Source organism: Nipponia nippon, unplaced genomic scaffold (assembly GCF_047370975.1).
Source record: "Nipponia nippon isolate SJK-2023a ecotype South Korea unplaced genomic scaffold, ASM4737097v1 scaffold_14, whole genome shotgun sequence".
Classification (NCBI taxonomy): Eukaryota; Metazoa; Chordata; class Aves; order Pelecaniformes; family Threskiornithidae; genus Nipponia; species Nipponia nippon.
Genome location: NW_028262330.1, coordinates 8,385,937 through 8,412,765, shown reverse-complemented (window position 1 = coordinate 8,412,765; position 26,829 = coordinate 8,385,937). Strand labels below are relative to the sequence as shown.

The 26,829-nt window shown below is 44.2% G+C and overlaps 1 protein-coding gene across 1 annotated transcript in view; it reads right to left on the bottom strand.

The window, feature by feature from the left end:
- Positions 1 to 3,802: 3,802 nt before the first annotated feature.
- The window catches only part of CACNG4 (calcium voltage-gated channel auxiliary subunit gamma 4), a 43,714-nt gene continuing 20,687 nt past the window's right edge, over positions 3,803 to 26,829 (bottom strand). Inside the window, exons 2-4 of the mRNA XM_009467000.2 lie at positions 14,215 to 14,298; positions 8,935 to 9,075; positions 3,803 to 8,098 (exon numbers count right to left, since the gene is read on the bottom strand). Of these exons, the coding sequence (XP_009465275.2) occupies positions 7,560 to 8,098; positions 8,935 to 9,075; positions 14,215 to 14,298 (764 nt within the window). The 3' untranslated portion in view covers positions 3,803 to 7,559. The remainder of the gene's footprint in view (positions 8,099 to 8,934; positions 9,076 to 14,214; positions 14,299 to 26,829) is intronic.

Here is a 26,829-nt window from a genome sequence, read left to right as displayed (position 1 = left end):
CAATGCAGAGGCCACTGTGGAGATGCCATTACAATTGTGTAATGTATGTAATGATGGCAAACTGAGGAGGGTGACAGTACCTGAATGTCAAAACAACGGTTAAAAAAATGTCAGCAGAAAGCTGCAAATATCATGGTATCATGTCAAGATACCAATTTGATGTCACCCCAATTTGATGTCAAAATGAAGGTGCAGAGGTGTCAGCTCAAATTAATGAGGGCAACCTGGAGCAATGAGTTAAGGTGAAAGGGGAGTGTAGGAAAGGGGGAGAAATTAAAGAGTAAGTCAAAAAATATTGATCCAAAATAAGTGTAATGGAAATATGACTTGAAGGGGTTAGCATTACTCTGTTCGACATGTGACTGGGCTGGCTTAGACACCCCTGGGGAGCAGGGTGACATGTCTGAACCTGGTATGGGCATCTGCTGCCCTGGTCCTTCTGGGGAGTGGGGAGCCATGGGAAGGAGTGAAGGTACGTGGTGCGAAACTGGAGGGGAAGGGGACTGCGAACAGTGCTGGGGACATGGGGCAAGGCAGGGACCAAACACCACGGGCCCATCTGTAGGAAGATGCTCACAGCCCTGCGAAGGACTACGATATGCTGGGTTGGGGCTGGGAGAAATATTAGAGGCTTACATTTAAACCAGAACCAAGAGTTCTCATAAAAGTGGAAGATCCTAAAGGGAACAGACTTTAAACCAGAAAAGGAATGCATTAAAAATGTAATGCCTTTTCTTTTGAATTAGTCTCTTGTTAAATTTCACTAGACATCAGTCGATCTTAGGAGCTGCATCCTGACTTCGCTTCCTTCATGCTACAAACTCCACAGGTCCTCTGCAAGTTGAGTGTAAGAAAGTGAACGTGTGTTTGCAAACGTGAGCACAAAGCAAGGTTCTGGTTGCTGAGAAAGCAAGTGCTAATGATCATGTTTTAGACTAATTACAACCTACAAGGACTGCAGGGGTGGGAACTCATTAGTTTTTTTGTTGGTATTGGTCTTTGTGTCTTCCACTGTTGGCAAGAATCACGCTTTTTATTCTTTTTTAGGTACGCGGATCTGGATAAGTTCCTCAGGGTATGGTTTTGTTTTGAGTTTCCTAATAATATCCAGGAGACAACTGAAGTGAAATCAGAAGGGAAAAATTCATCCTTCCCTCCCCTGCAGAGCGGAGCTGGGAGTGTGAACAAGACACAAGGAGCTTCAACGCGAGCAGCAGCAGCTTCCCTGGAGACTGGAAACTCACATTGCTGCAGCTGAGGTGAAACACCAGCCCCCAAGAAGTGACCTAGAGCCACCACTCCCTGGGAAAGAAGGTATTTTGTGGGTTTATTGCTCCCCATGGGCTCTGTGGGTTTGCTACATGAGCTGATGTAGCCCTATTGCGCAGGCGCTGCTGCCTGCTCCTCCTGGCATAAGCTTGGTTGGTTTTGGGGACTGCCGGCAGGTATGTGGTGATCATGGCTTATTGTCCCTGCAGCTCCTATGGTGAGAGCCAAAAGGCTCCCCTGCCCATGGGCTGAGCCTCTGTCCCCAACCTGGGCATTTCTGTCCCAGTGTGGAGGCGAAGTTGCGCTCCCTGGGGGGGCTGGAAGGCTGGGTGGGCATCTGACAAATGCAGAAGCAAAACTGATCTCTGGAGTAGCAAAGGACTAAGGAAAACCCCAAAGGTTGCCTGCACATCGAGAAGACCATGGTACATAATCCTCTAGGAACAGTTCCTGCAGTCTCCCTGCATCAGCTGGCAAGTATTCACATTTAAAAATCAATATCACATGAAATATAGACAGACTATTAATGAGGACCTGTTGGGAAGCAGGGAGGGTTGTAATTAGTTGCACTTTAGCAGCAGTGAGTAAGAGCAACAGTTGTGTTTCTCTACAGGGAAAATGCTAAAGGAGGTGCCTTGAGACCAACTATTGCAGTATTTTGTCCCTAGCAGAGGTGTTGGCTTGGCTCTGCTCCCCAGCACTTGCACTTTTCTGTACTTCTTCCAGACCAGCCTCCATATTTACCACAATCAGATTAACCAAATTTTGTGGCTCCCTTCTTGCAGAACGATGTTTTGCCGAAGACCCTTCCCAGGTGAGAATAGCCCAGAGCGGAGGAGATTGTGCCTGGTCTGCTCTCAGCTCAAACACATTTCAGCCAACAGCTTTCTTCGAATGGGAGCTCCTTAGCAATATTTGAGCTCCTGAGCCTGCATGGTCCCAGCGTGGTGAGACCACCCTGATCATGGTTGGCTCTGCATAGCTGATACCCAGGAGTACTGCCAATGGCACCCTCCAAAAGCTCCCTAATTCTGGGGCTGAAATCCTGCCATCACTGAAGGTGAGCCAAATGGGGGGATGGGTGTGTGTTTTGGTTGTTTGTTTTTTTTTTTTTTTTTTTAATTATTTTTTTAATAGACTGCCACAGGTATGAAGAAGGAGATATGACCCTGCACTGCCGGACGCAGCCCAGCCTCTTCGCGGCACCAGCCCCGCAGCCCCACGGAGCGCTGGCAGGGCTCGTCATCCCTGCCGCTGCCCGCACGTCTGATCCACAGCTTCATTCTCTTAAAATACTGACTGCCGCGCCGGGTGTGCTGTTTCGGTAAGCGATCCCTTTAGCTCTGGTGAAGCAAGGCGGCGGCGGCTGTAAGACGAGCCGTTTCACGGACAGGTGCAGAGCACTCCTCATTCCCTTTTATTTTCGGCACCTCCCATGTTTGTTAGTTTTCTCATTCCAAGGAAATGCCACGTTCTCCTCGCTAGACTCTTTTCCCACTCTCCAAAGCCTTAAGGACTTTGTCTCTGCTTCCCCCTCAAACAACATAATTCTGTTTTGATACATCCCTGTTCACAGCAGGGCAGCCACAGCTCTTGGGGTCACTATTTACCCACAGACTTGCTCAGCAATGTGGGAAGAGTATTTATTTTAGTTGAAGGGAACCAGGTTTAGGCTTGAGCTTTAAATGGCTTCACTACCAGGTGTCGGAGGCATTCAAAAAGATGAATCCCCTGCCTCCCTCCAGACGTGCCAATTGATCATACATATGGGGAGAGGCAGGCAGATAGAGATATGCAGGCAGTCTTCAACTTTAAAGACAGTCTGGAGGCTTAGGAACTGGGAAGGTAAAGTTAAAAGAGGTATTTGAAGAAGAAATATTGTCTCTGACATAGGGATGGTTCGGGATGCCTGGGAGCAGCAAGAGGCTGCTGAACTGCCGACCTGTGTTTGGCAGCGCTTGCACTGCCAGGGTTTTATGGTGGTGATCAGAGCAAGGCTTTCGTGGAGCTTCAGCACGTGGGGTCGAGCTTTCTTCAGGCAAAACGGACAAGACCTGGGAGAGGAGGATGCTTGGAAGCAAGTTCACATGAAATCTCAAAAGGTGGAGGCAAAGCACAGGCTCGGGGCTGGGACTTCAGAAGACACTGGCTTATTTTTGTTGATGGTGATTTGCAGTGCCCCTGGCCACTATACCAGTCTCAAATCGGGCATCCAAACCAGAGCATGTCTCATATGGGCCAAGTTTAAGCTGGAAACTAGAAGGTTTTCCTTAGTTTCCTACCCAAATGCCTGGAAATGTTGTGAAGATAGCTTATCTTGGAGAAGTCTTGGTTTGTGGGACCACAAGAATATTTTTTTCTCTGATATATTGGCTTCCAGTAATATCCCCAACTGCAATCAAAATAGGTAGAAATGTGAAAAAATAAATACAGAAATCTCAGCTCAGAGAATATGGAAGTTAAAAATCTATATACCTTTCTCCACACAAAAATTAATACATTTAAAATGATTTATTTAAAAAGTAAGGGTTAAGTACATTATACATGGTTGTGATTATACCAGTAGAACTGAAGCACAGTGGAAATAACACTTTTGAACTGCAGACAGGAATGTAACCTCAAGGGACATGATATATTAGCCCTTGTGGATATGTGATCCATACGGAAAGAAAAGGAAATATAAAAATAATTTTTTGTTAGATGTATGGGTATATGAAGTGGTTTCTCCTTTTACTCCTATTGTGTATGAGAAACTAGGAAGAGAGAGCTGACAATATACCTGAAACTTTGTTTCTTGGAAAACCGAATCTGATCCAATAGCATTTTTTTTTAGGTCTGCTGTTACAGGATAGTGCCAAAAGACCGATTATTCTTAATGATATGATGATGATATCTGCAGGCCTTGTTGAGAAATGGGGGCTAATTTGTGTTCGATGTTGGCCAGGGAAACCAGAGAGATGTGGAAGAACAGATGATTTTTTTTTTTTTAACTGTCACTGAGTGGTTTCAAAATCCGAGCACAATCTAATTCTGTTCAGATAGATCAGCCATGGAGCAGACCCTGTTCATGGGCAGGAATGCTGCAAATTTTTCAGTTTTGTCAGAATCAAAGTTTTCTACAGGAAAAGACTGATTTTTGTAGGATTTTTTTTTTTTTTTACTGGAATTGTCAAATGAAACAACACTTTTCTTTGTTTGTTTTAGTTGAACACATTACTGCACTGCAATTTGACATAGACCATGAGTTTTAAATCACAGCCCCCATTCTTCCACAAGCTCTGGTCCCTGTTATCTCCCGTGACTTTGTTCCCTGTCCAAACCCCGTATCCCATGAGCATCCCATCAATACTTCCCTGCTCCAGCTCCGTTTTTCAAAGGTCCCTGCTGGAGAAGGGGCAGATGCTCTGGCTTGGACCAAAGCAGGGCATTGCACTCGGAGAGCTGCTGAAACCAGCCCTGCTCTGGGGGAGGAGGCTCTGGCAAAGAGGAACATCCCAAAACGCTCAGCAAGACATTTTTTGGTGTAAAAATACTGCGCGTGCCTCTGCAGGTCTGACCTGGGCTCTAGAAAAGTCTTAGACTTTGGCTGGAATCAGACGGTTGGTTTTAAACACATTCACCAGAGAATGACGATTAGAAGAACAAAACCAATGCACAAAGCAAACCTCACACTGTCAACTTCCAGTTCAATGTACATGAGTTTAGAAAAACAGCCTATATCTAGCCCCTGGTTTTAAAGGGAATGGTTTTATTCTTAATTACAGTAAACACGGATGAGGACTTATTTCTAACTATTAGTTTATTAACACAGTGGGAAACAAATAGTTCTGGGAAATTGCACTTGAAAAATACATCAACTATAATTAGATGTAAATTAGCACTTAGTATGACACACTAATGAGACAGAAGGTTTTTTTTTCATTGCAAACTTCTACTTCTATCATAGCTAATCAAAGTATTTTAATATTACGAAGTCTCAAAAAGTAGGAAATAATTTATTGTTTGAAAGCATAAAGATTCTTGTAAAAAAAACCTTTCATCAAGAACTTTAATAATTTTAGAACTCTTTTATGTTGTCCTAGCCGAAAAGTAGGTAAAAAAGTTTTCTTGTCTGCGTCTGTTTGAATTTTTTTTAAAAAGCTTGTGTAACATCTTTCTCCATAGTGTGTTGATACAGAAAGTAGCACAACATTCTCTACTTTTAAATCGTTCCTATCGCTCCATTCGCTTTAGCTCTCACAGTTCAGAGGTTTGAAAAAGGATCCCAGCAGAGTTTTAACCTGAATGGAAACTCTTAATAAGCAGGGATGAAGGCTCCAACCCACCTCCACAAAAATAACGATGTCGCTCTGCCAGGCTGAGATCTAGGCAGAGCTTAACAGCGACTAGGGGAAGACTTTTGCTTAAAATTGAGAATTGTGTCTTGGTTCTTGCAAGGAGAGAGGCTTAAGCAGGGTTTACCTGGTGGGTGAGGTAAGAGGGGGGTTCAACTTGCTTTTTGGGATGTTAAGGCAGCTCCTCCGGGATTTCCCTGGAGGACTTGGTTCAACTAGCTGAAAGCCTCGTATCCAAAACACCACCAAGTCACTGATGCTGCGGCCATCGCACGATAAATTAAGACTAAAGAGGTGTTAACAGTTTGGCTGAGATCTCCCACCATCAGTGAGCCAAGCTTTCCAAATCATGAATTTTTTTCTTATCACCACTTCTCTAGTCTTCTGGTAGCAAAGAATTTCTGGGCAAAGATGATGGGTATATTCAAAGGAATCTTCAGGAATTAGATGCTCCTCTCTCACTGCACCTAATTCATCCAAGGGGAACTGGGCACCTCATTCTCATATGGCTTGGTCGAGTGGTCACTAAAATCAACATGAGTACTATTAAATTAAATTACCTTTTAGTCAGGCCCTTGAGCTTTGAGATTCCAAGCCTAAGTGTAAAAAATGAAAGCAGGAATTTAAAAGAAAAAAAATATTTCAGACCTTTTTAGAAACATACAGAAGCAAAGGGTACAAATTAGTTCCCCCTTAGGTGATGCATAGAGTTTTCTGTGGGCTCTCTGCACGTAAGTAGATTCATTACAAAATAAATTAAATTAGGTCGAACCATCATTTCCATCTAAAAGCAACTATACCTTGCACCATGCGGCACTTATTCATAATAAAAAGAGTTTAATAAATATCTCATAAACGGTGATTATTTTTGTTCTATTTTAAAAAATACAAAGTTGTCATCCATTCTGTTAACACTCAGTTCCCATTGCTGTAGGAAGTTTTGCTAGTCCAAACGTATTAGCTTCTCATTTTCTTATGCACATTGCTTAGATATCTTAGTTTCCAGTAGCGTTAGTGTTGCACTTGTGAAGCAGTAAGGAAAACAGGAATGCAGTTGCAGGGAACCGGCGGCTTCGCCTGCGTGGGCCACCCCGGCTCAGCTCTGCTTTGCGCTCTGCTATAAGTAGTCTATAGGGGCTCCTGACAGACAGCACTCAGCACCTTGCCGGATCAGGCACTAGGGCTAGTCAAAATAAGAATTCAAGTTTTCTAAATGTTAGGCAAGAAATGGTATTTGCAAATATGCTCAAGTCCCACCTACTTTAATCCTTCCCTTTCTAGGTGTTTCAAGATGCACCCACCCTCTTCTCCCCCAACTGCATTGCCCCGACGGATGCCTTACACCCCGAAATGGGAGACCCCCTTCCTACCCCATCAGGGAGGCTGTAATGCTCAGTACACGGGTGCTCTGCGGTTTCAGTAGCACAGGTCAGTTTTAGAAAGTGTTGCCTTCAAAAATATTTTCTCTTTTTTCTTTTTTTTTTTTTTTTTTTTGAAAGAGGCAAAGTTTATGCTGTGTCAAAGGAAAGTGGCTCACTTGAGTAGTTCGTATTCATCCTTGGGCTTGGTTATAAATCATATTTGCAAGTTTGTATTAAGGGACCTCAATATTAGAAAAAAAAAAAGTCGTACAACAATTTTTCTGTAATCCTTTAAAACACACTGGTGGCAAGTCAAGTGCGGTTTCTCCAAGAATTTTGTATACACTACAAAGGTGCAGGAATATGAACTGCCTTCATCTTGTGACACCAAGAACTGAAAGAAACAAACTCCGAATAGCTTCAAAAAAAGCTACGAGCATGTAATATCTTTGTTGGTCCAGAGGATCTCCATTGCTACCTCAACACATGCCACAATTAAAGAGGTGAGAGGGTATTTTAACATTGCTCCTTCTCTTTCATGACAGATCCATTCTGTTTTGATATTTCTTCAAAAAGCGTGGGAAAGGAAGGTATTTCAAACAGGCGTTGTTCTCCTGTTGACCATGTTGACATGGAGTCCTTCCTTAAATTCCTTCTGAAGGAAGTTGTGAACCTGCAGAAAACTGGCTTCTTGGTCTGCGTTGTAGCTGGCAGCTGTTGTAACCTTCAAAGGCTCTCTGGAAAGAGTGTACATGGAAATTTCATTCATGGGAATGGTGCTTGCTATCTTCATGCCAACCGGAGAAATGTCTCTAGATGGAGAAGGCTCTGTAGATCGAGAACTGGATCTGGACCTCCGCCTCCGGTACCTATAACTTGGCATCCTGGCATAAGGAGAACTGGAAGAAGTCTTAAGGAATTCCCTCTTGGTCTTAAACCTCAGCTCTTTGTTCTTCTCAATATAAATGTTCACAGCCAGAACACCTATGGTTTCAGCCACAATAAAAGACAAGGCTCCAAAATAAAAAGACCAACCATAGTTGTAATGGTTCTTTTTGTCCTCGTCTCGCTTGTCACTTGGGTCACCTGCATTGCTTGATATGTAGACAATGATCCCTATGATATTACTTAGTCCTAGAGAGAGAAAAACATAAATCAGTGGTTATGTGGCTGGGAAAATAAAATTCAAGCCACGTTACTTTCTGGACCTGAATGGTTCAAAGATTATGACCAGGAAATTTTATTACATTTATTTACTCTTTCATTTATCTCAAGATTTCATTTATTCTTGAAAAACAAAGAATAGATCCACATCTGGATCACATATGCTCGCATGGATCCCAAAATATTCAGCAGGATTTGTTCCCATCTCTTCATTGCCACAGTGGGAAGGTAGCATATGGGAGCTTGCTAATATTGTTAGTGGGATTCTAACATTCAGAATAATAATAAAAATATATTTTGAGCTCAGGGCTACGGCTGTTCACCTTGATCAAGATAAGTTCTCTTCCACCTTGCTGAATTTTCATCTAAATGCAGCATGCTTAATCCAAGCTTCAGGGAAAGCTATTAACAATGTGGCTGACTCTCTCAGCTGTTTCTAGTGTGAAAAACGGGCTCACCTGTCATAGGTGCATTTTTTCTGCCATCATATAAAGGAAAAGAAAAAGGCCCTGGAAGTAAGAGACGCCTGATTCATCTAATGTTTAATGCATTTTAAATAGTGTAAAACCTGCTTGTTACTGCCTTTAGCTTCCTTTTTCAGGAATACTAAAAGCTTTTCTATAATATACTTATCGTAGAGCTTCAAAAACATATTTTTGTCTTCAGAAGTTCACCTAATGTGATGTTGCCAGTGCCTTCGATCCAGGAAGGGGGTACAGGGAGAGAACTGCCAACAAGCTTTTCCACAGTCCTTTTCAGTTTAAAAAGGCAGCACTTCTTAAGGACTCAATTTAAGGAGAACATACCTGCTGCAACAAAGAGAATCCCAGCGCTGAGAATAATGTTGTTTTTGCTGTTGTAAATCCTTCCTGCTCCGACACAGAGTCCTCCCAGCAACAGCAATATTGTGCTTAGGATGGGGAACACACTGGAGGCACGGACAATGCCTGGAGGGGAGAGAGGTAGAAAACCAAGGCAGACACTTATCATTTCAGATGCCTCCTTGGGTGCAAGTGTGGAGATTACAAAGCCTCAAAACCCCTGGCTTCTCCTGGAATTATCACTGATTCTGCATTTCTGGGCACGTTTTTGGGAGGTGAGGCCATGGGTAGGTAGCCAATGTGGCACAGACACTTTCAACCTTTCAACTGAGTAACTTAAATTTTTTATCTTTCTCCTAGAAAGTCCAGCGTTATCGCCATTATCTGATGCCGCCACGCACAGAACGTTTCTGGCAAAGCACGAGGTAAGCGACAGTAAGACCTGACATCATGCAGGGAGCGGCAGTGAAACATTCATGAGCTGGCTATGAACCCTGCAAGGTTTGGGGATGGCTGGAGCAGGCGGGTCTGCTCCTTGGTACATGTGCAAGGTGAGCGAAGTACAGCTCTTGAAGTCTGCAGCATCTGTGTTGCCAGCGAGCCCAGCTAATAACCCCTTTTTCTTTTGTTGAATATTAAGGACATTGAAACCTTTCAGATTTCTAAGGAAGAAATTTTAACAAGTGTGTCTTAGATGTTTGTGTTTAGTTTCCTGACAGCTAAGTAGAGTCATTTAAAATTCTGTATGCTTCAGTCCATTCACCAGCATGGACTATAAAATCCCTGAGAAAAAAAGTCAAAACACCACTTTAAGCCAGCTTTCGAAGTCAGGTCACTACCAGACTAAGCAGCAATTGAAAGGGAAGCAGAAGGGGGGGAACAAAAGGGCTGAGAAAAAATAGACGGGCACAAGAAGAGGAAGTCTGTATTGTAAAAACCAAAGGGGTAAAACCTGGTAGGTGTTCTTGAAAGGCAAAGCGGGGAACCAAGTTATATTGTTATAGAGAGACGATTTTTTTGAAGAAGGGGAGATAAGGTGCTGAATACTGCTGTGGAAAACAGGATTGCCCCAAAGCTGGGGGCCACGGCAAGGCAAAGGTGCGGAGGGGAGTCCCAGGAGGGTGAGCGGGTGCTGGGGCGTGGGGATGCCCAAGGTGGGTGTGGGTCAGAAGCTGCTGTCGCAGAGGGCTGGAAACCCCACGGCACACCGGGAGGACACGGGGACCCCCAGGGCTGAGCGCACCGAGAGGAGAAAACCGCCATCTGCACCAATCTGCCAATGCGCGGCACATTAGCGATGCGTCTCTCCCGGGTGCCGTCTTCCCGGCTGCCACGCACAGCGAGCAGTGCCCGTTTCCTGAGGAGAAATGGCCAGATGTTACAGCTGATGCTTTCTCATTTTACTTTTGATGGCCGTGGCGTTCCCAATTTTGTGAATTGCTTCCTAATGATTCCCCTGGTAACTGGTGGCAAAACTCCCACTGACTGCAAGAGGGACAGGGCTGGGCATTTAATAACTGCAGTGCTTTTGTGTGCGCTGCAAAGCCCCTGCGAGCCTCTGTTACAGGCCCAGCCCTCGTTAGGATGGTGCAAACATAAAAGACAGTCCCTGCCTGGGAAGCTTATGCCTGTATCGATCTGCAACAGCGAGAAAAGTCCGTCTCTTACCAAAACTGGCAATGTCGCTGCATGTGTCTTTTAAAGACAGGGCATTTTTAACCAGATCTAAACCCAATTCAGTCGGATGCATTACTATTCTGACAGTGGCTTGCAATAATTGGCAAATCCGAGTAATGAGGGTGTAAGGTCTCTCATCAAAGCCTGTTGAGTGCTGAGAGCCCATTCTGTTGTCCTGGGTGTATCCTCCCGTGTCCGGTACAAGGTAACAGGGCTTTGACTTTTGGGTCAGTTTTTAGAGTCAATTATTAGAAAAATATTCAATGTCAGGCTCTGTGCTGCTGGGCACGAAGGCACCCCAAATCACTGTCTGTCTGTTACTGTCCTGACAAAAGGCAGCCTAGGCTTAAAATGTACTGCGGCCCACCCTTTCTGCCTTTTGTTTTCTATATGTTACGTTCATGCTGTTTATAATGATTTCGATTAAAGCAAAGAGCTGTCCTAAAATGCTTCAGTGATGACATCAGAGGGAACTTGCCAGACATGCCAAATATAGGGGGTGGGTTGTTCTACTTGTAGCAATAATCTCCAGAGATAATTTTTCTATAGTAGGTAATTAATATGAAGAGAAACAAAACACACAGTGTTCTCTTTCTGTAAAACTCTACAGTATATTTTCTCCTACAATGTGTGCTTTCAGCTCTGAAATCTAAAAGGAAGCTCGTAGGTACCATGTAGAATTTACATATGTCTTCTGATACTGGTAATAAAATGACAGCATATCAAAAAACATTAAGGCAATCTGGTTTTTGCTTTCTCCCCTGCTTTTTTTTTCTTGTTTACCGTCCTGTCTGTTTGCATCGGCTGTTCTGCACCGCTATGCGTTGTGACACCTCCTTCGGTGAAGCGCAGCAGCGTGCTGTGCTGCTCCTCCCCACGGGGCTGCAAGCCTGGGCGCTCTGCTCGTGCTTTTATTCTCCTCCGAAAGGCAGGAGCCAAGCAAATGCCTTTAAAAAGGGGATGCTATAGCATGTGGGGAAGAGGTGCACGAAAGCGTAGACATGCCCCTCAAACAGGGTCCCCAGTCCCCGTCCCCATGGCTGCACTTTTGCACCGCAGCAGAGCCCTGACATCCCCACACGCGCTGTGAGGATGAGTATGGCTGAAATCCCCTCTCCTGCAAAAGGAGAGGTGCGTGTGCTTCGTGCAATGCTGGATCGGAGCAGCTTGGTTTCCGTGTGCCTGCAGAAATGCAGGAGAGGAGGGAAGCCGGAGCACACGTGTGCAGCTGGGCGATGCAGGCAGCAGCCTGGGGACTGCATGGGCTTTCTGTGCATGGCAGCGATACCTCTGGCGCTTGCTGGGGCTCTGCACAGACATGTGAAGGGGATTTTTTTTTTTTGACACACAGATTGGCGTGTGTTGTCACAGGCAAGGTTCAATAGGAGGGGTCTATGTTTGAGCTCCTTTGCACGTGTTAGCTGTCACTGTGGCTGTCGTTCACTTGGTTTTGCAGGGAGCAGCCTGAATGCCGAAGGGCAAAATCCAAACTCCTGCTCCTACCCATACCCCAGACCAAAGTCCCCTAAAATCAGTCATTTTTTTACTTATTTCAACAGGGTTTTGAACCAGGGCTCAATTCTGTTAGCACCACAACGTTTACATTTATCTGAAGCCTGTATTAGATTGGTAACTGTGGAGCAGGCTGCGACCCCTCATGCTGCTCTTTCAGGAGCACAAGATGCACACAGCGTTGGTGCCTTTGTCTATGCAAGACAGGAAAAAATACGGGTTACCCTCAACATGGCCCTTCAGGAGACTTGTGCCAAAAAATGGCTAAAAAGCATGGTGAATGATGTGGAGACAGCAGATTGCAAAGGTGTTGCACAGAGGGCAAAAATGGGACGGAAGGTCTCACGTCTCCTTTGAAACAGGATGCAAATATCCTCTTGTCTGTGTCTAGTTAGACAATGATTTGGTTCCTATTACATACACGTATGAGCTCATCTTCTCTGGATTTAGATACATAACCTTTCAGTAATCTCTAAATCAACCATACGCATTTTAAGTGGAGCTGCAGTTTTTCTTATAAAAGTTAAAGCAGAGGAGTCCTGTTATCTGTGCAGACTACGCGAGGAGGAGCTCTCCTCCATGGGGGAGCAGCTGAAGCCTGATTTTGCAGAAGACATAAAGGGTTGAACCAACTTGTTTCTAAGGTCTGTACTTAGTCACTTTGGAAAACAGCTTTTAGGAACACCCGTCACAAGTACACTTACGAACAATTTGCCAATCTCATGTCTTACTGCGGAGCTGTACACTGTTTTTCCCAGTTCTCCCTTTTGTCCAAATAAAGAAGGCATAATACACTTTTATCAAGATGCTACTTAATTCCTCTTTCCTTTACAGTCCTTTTACTAATGATGTTTCTTTCCGAAAGCTGACTTGGCATCAATTTAACATTGGTTCCAAGGCTTTGTACGAAAGATAAATGCAGCTGTGCTCACACTCTGCTATTCTGCCTTCGCCTGAGCACTGAAATCATGTCACCCAAGCGCTATGACTGATCTAAATTGACAAGAGTAAAGATGAAAAAAATCTGGGTTTCTGGTAAAGCATACTTTTCAGGGATTTTTATTCTTTCTTCTTGTCTTAGCAACCAGAAGTTGTTTCCCAGAAGTGAGCAGAAGGGCAGAGCAGTTCTCTAAGTGGTGTTTCAGGTAATTAAAAGCAGTGTAATTGAGGAGTGTTTTGCCGTGCCGGGTGTATCCGCCAGCAGCGTCACTCATTGCTCCCTGAAGCTTTCCCAACACCTTGTGAACTGCAGAACCTTTCTCTGGTAAAGGGCATTGCTTTCAGCTTGGCTGGCCAGCTCTTTGTTCAGAAGGAACAGCAAGGCGTCCTCTGGAGAAGGGGAACTCTAACTCAGATTTCGCAGGATTCGTGAAGTTTCACACTTGGGTTCCAAGATTTCCTATCACCTGAGTGAATGATCGTCTGGAGATGAAACGATTGCCCTTATTTCAAGCACCAGGTCGGTGGATGAAATTACTTCTGTGGGGGATTACACACCAGCACGGAGCAGCGATGGCTGGCTGTCCATGCAGGGAAGCCACGGCCCATGTTCATGTTGAGATTTTGCTGTTAGCTGCAGAAATTTCAGCTTCCTTCCTACAATGCAGTCATTTCACTGCAGGGGGAGGTGGCTCAGCAGCTGCAAAAGACGAGGCTTGCATAAGGGTTGGGTTTAAGCATTAGGAAAAGCTTCCTAATGGGCTGGAACCCACTCCTCAAGCCTGTTTTGATACACTAATCAGATAAATACTGCCTCTGTAAAATATCTTTGCCAGTCTCGGAATGATAGCTGTAGTTTTCATTTGAAAATTTTCCATATAATGTTTAGAGAATGGGCACCAGTTGTGAGCGTTCCTCTGGCTGAAGGAAACCCTTGAAATGGGGGTCCCCAAGGGTCATGGTTGCATCAGCTGCAGCGTGAACTGGACATACGTCACCACTGCTCTGTGCCACCCAGTTTGGGCCAGTCTCTTGCAATGAATGAGACTTGGGTTGCACTCTACAGAAGAGAAACCCAGGAAAGTCTCTCTGGCCACGTCTGTTAATGCGGTGTATTAGGTATTATTTTTCACTTACGGAGAAGGTATTCTGAGCTGTCATGGTCATAGTCATTGTCTTCAGGGAAGTGGTTGATTCGGAAGCAATGTCCTTTGTAGATTCCTAAATGAAAACAAAGCAAACATAACACATAAGGAACAGAACCAAGTAAATGTGCTTCTGCCAGCTCTGCTTTATTTCCTTTTCCTCCCAGGCTGTATTAAGTAAATTAATCTCCTGTAGGGCTGGTCACTGATTTTTCTTATGCCATCAAGAAACCATCTCTAAGGTAATGAATTTTGGGCAGATTCGGCTGAAGCCTAGCTGAAGGAAGGGAGAGCCAGGATTCCTAGGCTCTTTTCTTCAGTCTGCCACTAATATCGTTCTCTTGAGTTTTTTAATCTCTCTGTGCTTTACTTTATCAGTGCTGTGCTTATCTTACAAGCATACCGAGTTTGCAAAGCTTCTTTTTGTTCCTAGAGTGACTGCCACTCTGGGTCCCTGCTCTATGGCTGGGGCTCTACAGCAAAGCTGAGTGCCAATCTAGCACCTATCACCCCTCCTGTCTTGTCCCCAGTGAAGTGCTGGTTTCCCTTAGAGCTGGTAAATGTTGAACTGTCTGAGGCCTCTTCAGTTACTCTCTAGGCTTGGAAAATAAGTCCATAAATCTCTTCCTGCTGCATTTTAAACCCATATGTCCCCCTCAAGGTTGGCTCAGCTTTCAATGGCATATTTGTTTAGTTAACTGGGAGCCTGTGCAGTAAGTCAGGGCACGAGTGTGCACTCCTGATACCTGAAGGAACAATGCCAGAGTTGATGAATTCCTCGCTCGACTGAACAAGATGAGGTTCAGCACTTTGTGCATCGGGGTAAAGCTTTACATTAGTATTTTGTATTATTTTCTATCACGGTTATCCATAGCCACATGCAGTCTTAGCTGCAGTTGGGTAGCCGAGACGGCTGCTGCACAGCGAGCTGCGCGGGGACCTCTCCCCAGAGAGCTTACTGCAAGAGCGAAGCCCTGAGGTGTGATTCTGCCTTGGTGCTTTCCTTATTCATTAAACAGCGCTTTTGTGCTCAGGAACATACATCACCCAGGATGAGTTATCCTCTGCACAGGAGTTTTGGTGCTTACAGCTCGAGCTGGCAGAAGGATTTAAAAAACATCACTTAATACTACTTTAACAGAAGCACAGCTGCAGTCTGTAGGATATACATGTGGATTTATTTCACTACCTATTACCAATGATTACAAAGATCTCAAAAGAATTACTAATCCGGAGGATTTCAATTGCACCCTGTGAGTGTCAACTGCAGGTTTGCTACTACAGTGCATTTAATTCTTCCAGTAAATGATGTATCATCTACTCTAATTGCGGTAACGGCTCAGGCTTTCTCTGCACAGCACTTCAAAGGCTGTGAACAAGAAGTAAGTGGCTCACATCACATCTGGAGGTGACACACCTGTCCTGTCTGTCAGGTGGACGAGAGCGCTTCAGCTGGGACTGCTCCTGCCAAGCATGTTTGCCCATGCATCCCTCTGTTTGCCATCAGCTGGTTTGCTGCTCCTGATGGCTCTCTAGCAAGGCAATCCAAAACTCAGATGTTAAAGACCCCAGTGCTTATTTTTATGGCAGTTCACACAATGAAACTAAATCTCTCCCAGCATAACAGGGCCTTTGAGACTGGATGGTCATTTCTTTGAGTCTCTTCATTATGGTGTGCCAATTTAGAGGAAATACATTCAGAATATGACTTTTATCCTCTCCTATTCATTAAGGAAAAAATCTAAATAATCTTCTCACCCTGATTTCCTACAGAAATAGGCTTTTCAGTGACACTGTGCTTGTGTGTGTATAGGTGCATCTGTCTCAGCCTGTATGTACTTCTCCAATAACTTTTAAGGTAGTTGGTTGAATTTCTCCAGAGCCGATAGACAAGTAGAAGTATCACAGGTAACTGAGCACCCACAACTTCTGTGCAAATAGGTAGATGCACGAAGGAGAGGGCTCTGTCCACTGAAGGCTGCTTTGTGAACTTGCGCATTCACAGGGCACGGACATGGGCAACAGCCCAAATAAATGTCCCACTTCCAGAAACTCAATTAAGAGACATGAAGTCTGCAAGACTCAAATGCTTCCCAAGCCTCTTGTGTTCGCAGCATTGATGGATTGATGGAGAATTTTGGCCTCTGTAAAATGGCCTCACGTTATTAAACTTCTGAATGAAATAGGCCCCGTAGCAGAACTTTCTCTTACGCGGAGGCCATGAAGCCATCCCTTCCACTGCAGGCCTGAAACGCATCAGCAGGGCAGGAGGGGTTGGTATTAGCAGTGTCTGGGCTTTTCCTCTTTTATGGCTGGGGACTTTCATTTCCTGGTGCTTATATCTGGAGCCTTTCACATGAAAGAGTATTAGCAAGTCTAGAGAGGTGAAAAAAGAGGATAATTAGCTCCAAACAGAAAATTCTAGACAAGCTTGAGAGTTCCTTTCTATTTCCAGTTCTTAGGGATACTGAGATTGGTCATTCTGGCCAATTTTTTATAGAAATAGCAAATGGCTGTGAGATTTGGACCTGTATCAAAGCCTGGGAATCCAAAATATTCTTCCCAATATTTTTGCTGTAGTTCAGATCATAGATTGGTTCAGGGTCCTCTCTAGTGTCTATGGTGTTTGATAGCTAATAACAGCAACCGACTGGATAAATTTTTTCCATAAACTTAATAGGTGTCATATAACTCAGCAGCAGCTTATTAAACTCTCAGTGAGGCTTGAAGTTGCTGTCAAGAACTTTGGTGATCTACAGGGTATTGAAGGATCCTTTAATCCACAAAGTATTAGAAACAAAGTTTTGCTATGAAATGTAATAATACTTTTTTTTCGTAATGATGGATTTTGAAACCCAGATTTGGGAAAAACTAAAACTAGCTGGGTGGAAGCTACTAAAGCAGTGGTCAGCTTTAAAAGCACAACAGCAGAGTCTGACTTGCACTTAAACACAAATAATAAAAACAGAGCAAAACTGAGATTTGCTGACATACCTGGCTCCATGCTGTAGCATAGAAAGCAATGCAAATGAATAAAAGCCATGAAACAGAAGAGGTGGCAGAAAAGGAAACACCTCAATTAAATTCCGTAACAACTGTTCTACACTGTCTGCACAAGGCCTGAACTCCTTGAAGCTCTTCTCAAAGGCTTCACAGAGGATGCCTTGAAGAAATGTGTAGACAAACATAGCCACAGGTCCACGCTCAGTGAGGCACACATGGGCTGTTTTCCACACCAGGATGTGACGTGGAAGAGATATTTTTTTTCTTTGCTTCAGTATGAGGATACAGTCTCTTATATACTTTGGAGAGGAAGACGGAATATTTAACTTCTACTTCTGTACCCACTAGAGAGAGAAATGAGCTGCAATCACTGCCTAACAGATACTAAAATATTGAGAAGCACTTCTGGATACCTCTTGAGAGTAAGATATAATATCCCACTGAGATGCTGTAAGTATTACTCCTTTCTTTGAATGATTACTGATATGTTTTAAATGATGCTTTTAGAAATACAAATGTTATAATGCATTTTTTCCTCGTAATAATAACAACTTTGTTCTGAATTTTGAGCCAGGACTTCAGGATCTGGGTTAATGATAATGAAGAGGCAAATTTTCTGAAGTGTTGCTAATGGTGTAAGAACATTTTTTTTTCTACTGGTTGCAGCGTATTTAGCTGGCATTTAAAAACTAAAAATTGTTTCTGACTCGCTTTTGCTCTGTGTTCAAGGGCTTCTCCGACAAGGTTAGTACTTCCCAATCTCACTAAGTGTTGTTCGGATAACTATAATTAGAGTGTGATGTACTCAGATAATGTGATAAGGGAGGGAATTGTAGTGCCTAAGTGAAGATTAAGCTTTGTTTTGGGGTTTAAGATCTCAAAGTACAAAGAGTTTTCAACAGGAAATCAAAGTAGTGATCCCAAAGTCTGATGACATATTACCTTCTCCTTGCTCTTTCTCAAATAATCCTTTAATAACCCTGCCTGTACCATTGCAGAAGTGTTCACTGGGGTTTTATTTTTTGATGACTGAGAGCGACAGTTAATGCTGTAGGATGCAAATGCTTATTAACTTTGTTTGTGGCCATGCATTACATGATCACGTTGTTGCTGACCGTACCATCAGCCATGTCTTTGAAACAGCCATTTCCCATGGTTCGTGTTTATCAATGACAGCATTCCCTGATGCCCTGGAAGTGTTGGCACAAATCAGCACTGGAAGATAGAGCACTTCAATGTCTGACAATATTTGTCAAGGCAGGCTGTACTTTTGTTTTCTTCTCCCCCTAATCCTGAAAACTATATACAACGAGATCTTTCCATAACATTAGTGTTCTGTTGTCATTTAAAATAGGTTTCCACCATGCAAGACGCTAGCAGCTTTGCAGCAGAGGACCTTGTCTGCGGGGTACTTCTGTCAATAGCAATTTTCGTCTCCTTGCTCTGAGCACGAGCTTACGGGAGGCGATATCTGATAGCAGTGGGAGACACATGAGGATAGATGGGTCGAGCTGCTGCCTCCTTCTCCATCAGCAGCTTCTGCAGAGCTATTGCTCAATTAACTACTTCATCTTCCAGCCCTCTCACCTCTCCTGGTTGGTGAGACTATGCAGTAAAACATCAGGTTTAGGACTTGGTTGAGAAGCCTTTCTTGTTTTCTCATGGGACACCGGACATTTGCAACCTCCTTGGATCAAACTCTCCCCTGCCAACACGCCACATTCTTGTAGCTCTTGAGCAGCTACAGATACTTAGTGCGCACACGTGCACGCTATTAATAGAGTTAAGCGGGGTATTCTCCTGAGGGGGGTTACACTGATGGAATGAGTGCTATGAATGTCAGCTGCAGAAGTGGTCGCATGGCTACAGCAGTTACCTGCGGGCAGGTAAATACACCCCGTATTCGTCCAGCCTCAAATCCCACTAACCAGCTGATTTCTTTCTGGCAAATGTGGGTCTTCTGGGATGGTTTGAAGATGTGGTAGGAAATGACTTTCAGGACGATTTGACAGCAAATGCTTCCAGATACAAGGAATACAAGTTGCAAGGAGCTGACCGTATATTAAAAACAAAGCAATTAGTAAGGACCCATGGGAAGTTTGGCCAGGTGGTTCTGCTTGTTGCATCTTTCTGTGATTAAACGCTGTGCTTCAGTTCCAGAGCCAACCGTTAGCTGACTTACTGCAACACTTGAATATCTGAATGTTTAAATGACAAGTTCTCTGAATATATCAGCACAGAGAAGGCTGACTGACGGATAACATCACAGACAACAAGAAAAGCGTGACATGCAGAGTGGGGCTGTTGTACCAGCAGTTGCCTGAACACAGTGTCCATCTGAGCATGCTGTGTGGGACTGGGCTTCCTTAATGGCATGGCTTTGCACTTCTCTTGGACAACAGTGGAGAACCTCTATTTATAGTGAGTGAGAGTGTGTCAGTGTGGGACTCTGCCAGGGGAGAAGAGAAACAGTTATATACTTTTTTCCTTAGGAAGATTTCTCTGCTGACAGGTTCTGAAATCCTTTGCAGCGTGATTTGAGCAATAGTGAGCAAAGGAGATCAGACATGCCAAAAAATGTTCCTCTCCGCAAAATTTATAGCATGGAGTCTATCTGTGTACTGTGTTCATTTCTTTGATTTTCCACCAGTACAACTCCCCTGTCTCACTGGATTGACACACAATGGCGAATGCAGCCGCCAAGTTAACTTTCTTTTCTCTTCATTCCTCTCATCATAAAATAACCCTTGAAAAGAGGAATGGGTGGTGCACCTCCTTTTCCTTTCAAAACCTGCTTTGTGGTGCTGATGGTCAAACAAGGACTATTATGGTCCTGAGCTCTCCACTCAGGCCACAAGGAACAGCATTAGATTTTTTCTTTGTAACTTGGCACTTTCTATGTTAAATAGTCCCGAGTTCGATTATTTGTCTCCTGCTGTTTGCTGAGAATTTCACAGGCCTGTCCTTAAGTTACCTGAACGAGCACAGATCCTGTGAGCCTCTGCCAGAGGATGTTTAATGCTGTCATTATAAAAGAAATCATGAAGTATTGATGCAGGTTGTGTGCAAAACACACCCCATGTGAATTTGCTACCCCACATTGCTGCTGTAATGCCGCCTTCATCGCCACAGAGGATGGAGCCAGCAGAGAAAGAAGCCTTGGGAGGTTAAATACACATTTATTGGATGTCTGCCTTTGAGAAAGTTTGGCTGTTGTGAGAGCCTCGCGAAGCTGAAAACCTCAAAGCATAGGTTGTTTTTGAGACAGATGCTGTCTGACACCCCCTGAATCCTGCCAGTCCGGGAAATATTTGTCCATATGACAGTTTGTATTTTTGTTTCATCCTGAAGGTGAATTTGATGAAGGGCACTGCTAGTACCTGGGGTTATTGTCATACTTTTGCCAGGGTAGGTCTTGTTTTCAGAAAATGCTTAGGACCTGAAAAGATTAGAAGACCATGGAAGACCACTAGAAGACCGTGGGCTAGCATGGTACCCTAAATGAGCTGACCATCACTAGCTGTCCGTGTGTGTCATGGTCAGGGTAACGCAAATTCAGCTCAGGTGAGTCTTTAAAAGGAAATTAATCCTCAATCTTAACCATGTTTCTCTACAGGTGTTGAGACAGTGAAATAATAATCTTCTATTTTTCCTCAGAAAAGTCCTTTCCTTCTTTCTCTTTCATCCCATAACTCAGAATTTACTTGTTTCTCACTGCGGGGAGCTGAACTGCCTACTTAAGATTCTGGTTTCAGTGCGGTGGACTCAAATCTGTCTCACCCAGTAACAGCGACATCAGAATCCAGTCTTCTCCCTTTGTTTGCTCCCCCTCTACTTCCTGGGCAAAAAGAAAATTATTTTAAAATGTTCAAATGTATGAAATTTGCCCCACTTTCTTCCTTAGGAGCTGTCAGCTCTAACCAACCCTTTGGGTTCTTCTTTTGATCTATTTTCAATTGTCTGGTGGGCAAAGCAAAACTCCTCCTCAAGTCTCTTATTTCCTTATCTTCTGCTGCGACATGAATTTCCCCCTTCTCCAGTCCTCCCCCTCCACTGCCTACAGACCCTCCGCTGCTCAGAGCTTTCATCAGTCCCCTCGGTGCCACGTGAATAACTACCAGTGGCTTTTGCCGCCTGCTCCATCTTGCCCCTCTTTAATGTTTTTAAACGCGAAACACCTTCCCGGCGTGTTTAACACCTCGCAAGGGCTCAGACCGCCCTGGCGGCAGTGGCGCTGGAGGAGACGTGCACCAAGCAGCTTGCAGCTGCTTCTGCCCACGCACTTGCAAATGAGCTGGTGTTGGCAGGGGATCGCGCTCCGCTCTCACCCAGGCCTTTATTCTTAGCGCTCGCCATTCCCCTCAAGTCTGGCAAAAGCACGTTTTCTCTAGGAACAGGTCTCAGTTTATCATTTGACCTTCTCAGTCCCACCATTAACCTCACTTCACTTCTTCTCTTACCTTTGTATGGTAGTTAATGCTCCGTCCTGTATTTATCATAGACTTTCTGTGAAAGAAGAGACTGTCTTATACCACCACTCCCAAGTATTTACTCTAGGATATTATAATCTGCTTTCCCCAAGTTGCCTGCACTGTGGCAGTGTCTGATCTGATTGCCTTTTGCTGTCTGCAGCCTCTCCTTGGTGCTCCTCTACAAAGCCCTCTCTGTTGCAAGCAGAGGCAGCTCACAGCTTCTCCTTTCACCATATCCCCGCAGAACGAAGGCTGTGTTGCTCTATTCCTTGCATTGCTTTTTTCTATAGGGGTCTTGAACTGTAGTGGAGCTCATGCTCCGCATTGCAGAATGGACATCTCCACCGACCTACGTGCCAACTTCACAGCCATAAACAGCAACTGGCGAGGTTCTCGCTTGGGCAGTTTGACCTTCATGTCATGACCCACCCTTTTCTCTTCTAACACTCTTGAGTTTCCCGTGGCCCAGATGTGGTGCCTTAGCTGATCGCCTCCAGACACCAGTGGATGCTCACCGTTGCCTGAAGAAGTTAGCCACATAGGAGAAGATGTATCTCACTTAGCTGGTGACGAAGTTTGCTGTTGGGTGGTGACTTCTAGTTCTGGCTTGAACAACTTTACTCTGTGAGCAATATTTTGGCATGCTGCAATCCAGGATGTAACACCTGAATGCTATTTCGTACAGCCTGGTAAAGCATCACCAGATTCTGGATCACCTACACCAGAAGGCATCCAGGGAAATGCCTACAGAGGCTCAGTTGGTTTTCATTCACGTGGGTATATACAGCCTCAGCAGCCGACCTTCTGTTTTCAGCTGGGCAAATATCATCAAAGATGTTGTGCATTTGTATTTCTGTGTAAGAAATGAACAGATGCAGAAAAGATGCTTTGCCAAAGACGACTTTAAAATTCTATGACAGCCTTTTGTTCCATTATAAGATTTTATTTGAGACCTTGAGTGATGTTAGAATATCCGTGGCAGCGAAACTCATTTCCCGAAGATTCACCTCACCTGCACATCTGGGAGCTAATAAAACACATCACAGTGTCTGGCTGCTGTCCTTTGAATTCTCTTCAGTCATTACAAAACTGCTGCCAAAAGTACTAAGTGTCCTTGTGCTACCACAGTGAATACCAATAGTATCAGGGAAATGTAGGACAGCAGCAAAGTAGATAAGAGTTGATTGTATGTTACATGTTGTTTTGAGCTACTTAATTTCCATTTTCTTGGAATGTTCCTCTCATAAACCAGCATTTTGACCACAGAAGTCATGATTGAGGTTATTCAGCAATGCTCCTATCCCTTTTCCAGCTGCCTTTCCTTAGCCAACCAGTAGATAAAGTAGCGTGCTGCGTTATTCCACCGCCACTGCTCAGGCATCCCCAGTAGCCCCTCCGTACATTGCTGACCGTCTCCCTACTACCATCTGCATTTGCTCCTTATTAACCATGTCCTCTTGTGCTGTTGCTTGGATGGCAAAGTGTGGGAAATTTTGGGGCGTTCTGTGGCTTATTTTAGTCTTTTTTGTTGCTCCTTTTTATGGAGCTTATTGAGGGAATGACTCTGTGTTTTCTAGGAAGAAACACTGACATACTTCCAGCCCTGATGCTGAGTTTGCATTTTGTAAATCATCTGCACACGGAAACAGGGGCGATTCCTCACCCTGGGTATGACATGATTTTTTGGGGGCAATGTTGGTGATGCTGCTTGAGGAACATTTTCAAGTCAGAGCTAAGTTAGCCCTGCCATGGTGAGCGTTCCCATGCCTGGCTCAGTCCCAAGAGACTGTCAACATTTCTAGTTGTCATGGGGTTGTTAACTCACTTTTCTGTGTCTGCTTTTCCATCTACCACCACGGCCCACACTTGCTGTGTTCTGCCTTCACACCTCATCTCGTCCTGCATCTCATGCTGCAGTCCTTTATCCCGGCAGCCCAGAAGTTTGTCGCACCACTCATTTCCATACTTTGCTCCACTGCTGCTTTGCCAAAGCTGTTTCTGGGTGGCTGATATAATCATTCTCTGCCTTTTAAAATGAATTTGGAGCTTGGACAGAAAACTCCATTAGAGTTTTGCAGTTGGCTTTTCTACCTTATATAAAATTGGTCTGACACTTGAGGAGTTGGTGTTGGCTTCTTAGGCGAGCGCCTTCACCCATCACAGCTTCAAACGGAAAGTCATTCTCCAACAAGTTTCCAGCCTCTTACATTCTAGTCCAAAATGCCTTAATTTTAAGAGGTACTTCAGTAACCAGCAGTGCTTTTGGCACAATGTGTCAGAAACTAACTGGTTATTCACAATTGTAACTACATAGCAGCCATCATAGCTCCAACACCTCAGAGAGCAATGCTAAATAAGCTGTGGTGGGCTGTATGCTAGCTAGGATTCAGATATATCTTGATTTGGACGAAAATCCACCTTTTTACCCCCAGTATTCTTGACCCTGACATACATTCACTGGTACAAAGACTGCTCATTCAGGCAGATTGCTGCCAGTCCATCAATCATTATGAGAGGGCTGAAATACCAAATTGTACCGGATGCAATTTTGAGAACAGATAGTCATTTTGTCTGATGAAGCGTTCATATGCTACAAAATGACAAATTGTGTTTATTTTCACATTGTCAAACTGTGCTTTTTTCCTGTGTTGGCACAATTGGAATCAAGTTTCCCTTAAGGAATAGTTTGGTTTTTATCCATCTGGTTTCCCTTACTTCAGTAAGTCATCAGTTCTCCCTCATTAACATGGTGATCAACCAGGGCTTGATAGTTTCAACTCTTACGATCACAGCATGTCTATAAAGCCTGTATCATGGCTCGTCGCTACCCAGGGAAGGAAATTTAAGGAAATGGACATTCACATCTCTTCAAAGTCCCTACTGAGTTTATAATTTGAGACATAGTCATGCTCACATCTGGGGAATTAATACCGTTCTTGAACTAGATGAAACATACCCAGTACAATGTGTGATGCTTTATCCCCTGTATCTTCTGCCACCTCAGCTTTCACACACATGCAGCCCTGAGCTATTGCCACCTTCTACTTTTAGACCCTCTTAAACTGCCTTTTTTTCACGTTCCTGAAACATCTTCATTTCACAACAGGCAAGGTTTGCAGTTGTCATACAGCAGTCTAAAATTTAAGAAACAACTCTCCAGAATGAGGACCTGGGTAATACTTGGGGATGTTTGGGGTAGCACACACAGAATGCTTCTGTAATGGAAAAACCCTCCAGATCTAGCCAGTGGAAAAAATCGTTCATGTTATTGATACTCCTTGTGAGGTCTCTTGGTGTAGCAGAAGCTTACAAGGCATCATGTAATTACCTCTCTGCATAAAATGACTTGTTGTCTGCTGTAATAGCAGAGAACATCTCCAGTCTGACATCTAGAACTGAACTCTTTCTTTAGAAACTTTCTTTTGGCTCATTTATGCACCACAAAGTTTTTTCATGAAAAAAAAAGCAAGGCTTAGATTGGAAAGTAGTGATATCGGCGCTCACTAGTTAACTGATTAGGAATATGCAGGATTATTTGGACGCTCCTGGAATCTTGTAATGTTTCCATGTCTCTTCAGTCCATGGTGATTCATCATAAGATGATGGCATTTAGAAAAATAGTTGGATACTGAAGAAGCAATAGGGAAATTTCACTCCATAAATCAACTTAATTGAAGGCAATGCTTGCAATATGTCTGTCTTCATAATGCAGTGACCTTGAGTTGGATCTGCATTCATTTTGGAGCATGTCTTCCTCATTTCTATGCCAGCTTGTTGAGTTATACATAGAAGCTGAACCTCTAGAGATTGATCATGCACAATCAGTGATGTGGGACTGAAACGAGGCAGATGACAACGCGGAATCTAAAGGTTAGGAGAAAGGGGTGTAACTGCCAAACCCTGCTGATGGCTGGATTTGGGAAATCCAAGGCGAAGGTTTCAAAAATCATCTGCATGATGTATTAGTGGAAAAGACACTCCACTAGAAGAGATTAGGGTGGTGCATTCAAGAGATGGTGTTGTCTAGTTGAATACCCAGGGCTAATATCTAACCTTGGGAAAAAATAACAGAGCTGCTGGTTAGAAAGACTAGGTTCCAGTATGAAAAAAATAAAAGAAACAAAAATATTTTGCAACTGTAATATATCCTGGAAGAAAATATAAAGGAAATATGAAGGACTTTAGCTTGAATTAGAGTTATTACTGATTTGGTTTTTCCTGATTCCCAGCAGTATGTGCAACCCGTAAGGTGCCGTACCCTCACAGAGGGTAGGTGCTGGCAGGCTCGGGTGTCTCAGGCACTTGGTGGTAGAGGGCAGCCAGGATGGCATGTCCCTGGCTGCGGCCAGCCTTGTGTAGGAGATGGGGCAGGCTGGTCTCACTGGGGCACGTTGAGAGGGGGAGGAAAACGATGAGAAGCTCTGGGGGAATAAGGGCCTGGGGGGAAAAGGCAGAGAGCAATGTAAAAAAATGAGGAGGAAAAGGAGTGCTTCGTGGCAGAGCGGGGAGGAACGGGAGGTGGTTTGCAGGGGAGGAGGAAAGGAAGCTTGGAAGAAAGTGGGAGGGAGAGAGAGCTGAGGAGAAGGAGACGGGAGGGGTGGGTGGTGGGTGGCCGGAGGCAAGGAGAGGGCCTAGGAGGAGAGCAGGAGCTTGGCAGATTGGTGGTGCCTGCAGAGACGCGGACCAGATGGCGACCTGGGTCCTCCCTGAGCAGCTCTGCCTGCATCCACAGCCCTGCCCGGCCGAAGAGTCGCTGCTCATACTGCTGACAGAAGGTGAGGGGATGCACAAAGCCACTGCCTGATGAAAATTAAGAGCCTGAAACTTACAATTCCCAGGACTGATTGAAATTATTACAGTTAACAAATCACCTAACACATAAAAATGGAGACAGCTACCGAATAGATCTGTTTAAAGGAACACATGCAGAAGAGATTTAATTTGGCTCCTGCACCTGAAACTTTCTATTTCCTAATACAAATGAAGCAGTGACAAATAAAAATGAGACTGCAAAAGCAGCATGACCTCTTTAAGCTTTAATTATTCATTAGAACTGTTTTCTTCTCTGCTGAGATTCAGAGCAACACATTTAAGCAGGTTCCTCTCAGGTTTATGGAAGGTGCAACTTCCTT